Here is a 4223-nt window from a genome sequence, read left to right on the forward strand (position 1 = left end):
CAATGAAATAGTTGAGAATGCAAATGCTGTACATTGGGGCAACAAACAAGTTGCAGGGCTCCACCACTCTCCCATTCAGGTTTACATCAACTCCAACACTCCTGGCTCTTTGTCGGTTGGTACACTGACAATCAATGCTATTGCCTATTGGACACTCTCCACCCCCACTCCCTCCCTTCCTTCTTCTTTGATCCACCACACATTTTACAATATCTACATCTTTGCATTTTTGCATTACATTACAACAAGGATGATATGATCATGATGATGATGATGCTGATGATGCTGATATTTAAAAACAAAGGATGTTGATGATGATGATGATGATGAAGGGTATTTTAGACATTTTCACCAGGGGGGGTTTATGCACCCAAAGAAAGAAGGAGATGAAGGTACAAAGAACAAAGAGTTAGCAATCATTTGATCAGTGAGCTTGAGATTCTCAAAATCCTATGACTCCAAAAAAACAAAACAAATTAGAACTTCTTTTCGCTTCCTCTTTTTTATCCTTTGCTTTTCTTTTTGGGATGTTGTTTTTCTTTTTTCCTAATCATCATAAGATGGACGGTGGTGATGATGATGATGATAATGGCCGGAAGATGACAGGCGCACCGTACTGCGGGTATAGAAGCATCAGGACCGTCGGTGCGTGAACGTAGGTAGGCGCGAGGCGAAACGAGAACCGTTGAAGTATGATGGCCACGGTGAGCTTAGCTTCCAAAAGGGCCAGGTTTTTTCCGATGCACATACGGGCCCCCAGCCCAAATGGTATAAAGGCCGTCGGGTGCTGGGCCGCCCTGGCCCCCTCACTGAACCGCCCCGGGTTGAATCGGGCCGCATCCGGGCCCCACAGTTTCGTGTCATGATGAACGGCTATGATCGGGATCAGCAACTCGGTCCCACGCGGTATCTTGCACCCTCCCAGTTCCACGTCAGCTTTCGCCCTCCTTATCGTCGCCACCGCCGGCGGGTACAACCTCAGCGTCTCGTTCAGTATCAACCCCAACTGCAAAAACCCAATTTTCATCAGCTTTAATAAAATTGTTCCGCCAGAGCATCATACGAACATTAATGATTATGATTATTAATTATTATATATATTAGAAATAGTATATACCGTTTTGAGCTTGGAGAGGTGATCGCGGGTGGGGATGTCACGTGAGCCGCAGACGCGGAGGACTTCTTGGCGGGCGAGATCCTGCCAATCGGGATGCATGGCGAGAAGCACGGTGGTCCACGTCAGCAGGTTGGAGGTGGTCTGCTTACCCGCGAAGAAGAAAGTCTTGCACTCCTCCACGATATCATGGTCGGTGATGCCATCTCTCGCATTGATCATCTGCCCAAGCAAATCCTTTGGGCAAACCTCATCATCATCAACATCACCACCACCACCATTCTCACACCTCCTCTTCGCCTTCCTCTTCTCAATAAGACCACCAAGATCCTTCTTGATCTCTTTATCAAGTCTCCAAGACCTGGTGTTCCTTTTTGTCGGCAAGAAACGGTAGCCAGGGATGAAGACTTTGCGAAAAGCCTCGGCGGCGAAGACCATTTGCCGGGATTGGAGTTGGAACACGGCCTTCCCATCGTCATAGCTCCGGCCAAAGGCCGTGCGGGTGATGGCATCTTCAGTCACAGTCTGGAACCACTCGGACACATCAATCTCCACCTCCCCGGATGTACTGGGTATCGCCAGCCATTTGTCCACCATTCCGACCACCGTCTTCCCAATGTAAGGTATCAACAACTGCGCGTGAATGTCATCATCATCATCATCATCATCATCATCATCATCGATCAGAGAAAAATCAAATTCATGGATTGATTATTAATTTTGGGGTGTTTGATTGATTTGATTTGATTTGATTTGATATGTATATGTATAGGTATGTACTTTGAGGTTTTCCATGTGGAAAGTGGGAGTGAGGACTTTGCGGTGGTGAGCCCACTTAGCGCCGCGGAGGCTGACAAGTCCATCGCCTTCCAGCTGCCGAACCAACGGGTGAGACTCGTACCGATCGAAGCAGTCCGCGCGCGAGACGAAGATCTCTCGGATGAGGTCCGGGTCGGCCACAGTCAGTCTCGCTGTCGGACCGAACCACAGCAAAAATGTAGAACCTGGTAAGTCATTATTTTTATTATCATTAACATCATCATTATCTTCTTCATTATCATCATCATCAACAAAAATTCTTTTTAAAAAAATAAAAAATTTGTTGATGAAAATACCATAGATCTTCTTCCAATGGTGGTAGAAGGAAAGGACTCTGGGAAGGATGTTGTGGGAGTTGTGAGGATCCATGGGTTTTGAGGAGGCTTCCAACATGTAACCAACCATCTCTTTGACATTTCCAAGAAAAAACTTGTATGGAGGTCCTCTGATTCCTTGCCTTGCAAAGTGTTCTTCAAGTCTCTTTGGCTTCCACCATACCAAGTTCAACACTTTCATTCCCACCACTATGCTCATACTCACTCCCACAAATGCTATCACATATTTCCACCATATCTCCATCATCCTCTCCTTCTCTTTCCTCTCTTTCTCTCTCTCTCTCTCTCTCTCTCTCTCTCTCTCTCTTGCACCTCTCTCAATACAAGGGAATGTTTATGCTTCTTATAAAGAGGGAGGGAGGCCTAGATACACTCATTTATGTATATAGATATCTATATATCTATATATCTATTTATATAGAAATATATAAATATAAATATATATATATATACAGAGAGAGAGAGAGGGAAGGGTGAGTACGAGGCCGGCGCCGTTGCGTCCGCCGTCGGGTTAAGAAGGGTCAACGAATAAGAAGAAAAAGTTTGGGAAGGAATGGACAAAATTAGCCTTGGTAGTTTAGACAAAGGACAAGCATGTGTTTGAAGTGAGAGAAAGAGTGTGGCCGTATGAGACAAATCATTTAAAGAGGAAGTTAGAAATTTTTCTTCTTTATATATATAATATATATATATATATATATAAAGAGAGATAGAGAGAGAGAGAAAAAAAATTTGAAATTAAGTGAACAAAAGGGTGCCACTTGTTATCATTATATGCTCTCAATTTGCCACCCAGCTGCGCTCTTGTTTGCATCAGATTTTAATTTTAATGTAATACAAAAATATTTATTCTGTTTAGTGTTTTACTGAAAAATTTGTGTTTATTTAGTGTTTTTTTTTTAATCTTTGGATCTTTGATCCACTCACTCACACTCATTTTGGTACGAGTTTCTTAAACTCCAACTTGTTGTCCTTTCTCAATCATCAGTCATGTCTTCACCCAATAATACTGCCTGGCTCTTCACTTTATCTCTCTCTCTCTCCCTTTCTCACACACACTCTGTGTGTCTCTATATATATATATATATATATCTGAATGAGTTGTACCATTCCAGGCAATGTAAACTGTCTCATGATTTTCATTTCTTGTCTTCTCTTGTGTGATTAAAATGGGTGGGTGATACTTGAGCTTTGCAAGCTTAATGTCATTTGACACATTTGGATCATCCCAATTAACATTAATTGGATTATCATTATCATCATTATCAACATGTTAATCATTTTATTGTTCTCAATAATTTATATGCTATTGGTTTTCAATTTTGTCACCTTCTTTATATATATATATATATATATATTTAAAAAAAAAGTAAAGAAATGAAGGAAGTTGTTGGGGTCTTTCGTTGAATAGAGATTTCCAAGTAGTGAGAAGTGAGAACCATGTTTTTCATATTTTGTTTACTAATCTTAGCAACTGAAATTGACCCCCAAAAAAACAGTGTAATTTTGTTGCATTAGATATTTTACTATATATTGATTTTTATAAAAGAAATAAATTAAAATAAATAAATAAATAAATAAATATAGAGAAAGAGAGGAGGCGCATCCTCCGGTGATGGCGGGCCGGTATGTGCCCTCCAAAAGGACTCAAAAGGGCCTTCATTCGTTTTCCATGGGACCCCACTTGCCCTAATCCATGTCCTAATGCTACCAAGACCAATTGGGTCCATCTGTTCCCCCACCCATTACCCCACCACCTTCTCTCCTTCTTTTCCCCTTCTTATCTTTATTATTTTTATTTTTATTTTTTTATTTATTTTTACTTATTTATTATTATTACTTTTATTTTTTATTTTTATTTTTTTTTCTCAATTAAAGACAAGCTCCTCTTATGTCTTACTTGCTTACTTGGAAAGCATGGTGACCATCCATATTATTATGACCTTATTATGTCA

The 4223-nt window shown here is 40.9% G+C and overlaps 1 protein-coding gene across 2 annotated transcripts; it reads right to left on the reverse strand.

Annotated features, from left to right (window-relative positions):
- Positions 1-303: 303 nt before the first annotated feature.
- Positions 304-3093, reverse strand: LOC120262502 (cytochrome P450 734A6-like). 2 transcript variants are annotated; one of them, XM_039270631.1, is made up of 4 exons: positions 2230-3093; positions 1895-2085; positions 1118-1747; positions 304-1006 (listed from the first exon to the last, which is right to left on the reverse strand). In XM_039270631.1, the coding sequence occupies exons 1-4, from the start codon at positions 2513-2515 to the stop codon at positions 554-556; spliced, it is 1560 nt and encodes a 519-aa protein (XP_039126565.1). In that variant the 5' UTR covers positions 2516-3093; the 3' UTR covers positions 304-553. The 2 variants fall into 2 exon arrangements, with proteins under 2 accessions (XP_039126565.1, XP_039126564.1); XM_039270630.1 differs by having other exon boundaries at positions 1895-2118; positions 2230-3092.
- Between the last annotated feature and the right edge of the window lie 1130 nt (positions 3094-4223).

This window comes from Dioscorea cayenensis, chromosome 5 (assembly GCF_009730915.1).
Source record: "Dioscorea cayenensis subsp. rotundata cultivar TDr96_F1 chromosome 5, TDr96_F1_v2_PseudoChromosome.rev07_lg8_w22 25.fasta, whole genome shotgun sequence".
Lineage (NCBI taxonomy): Eukaryota > Viridiplantae > Streptophyta > Magnoliopsida > Dioscoreales > Dioscoreaceae > Dioscorea > Dioscorea cayenensis.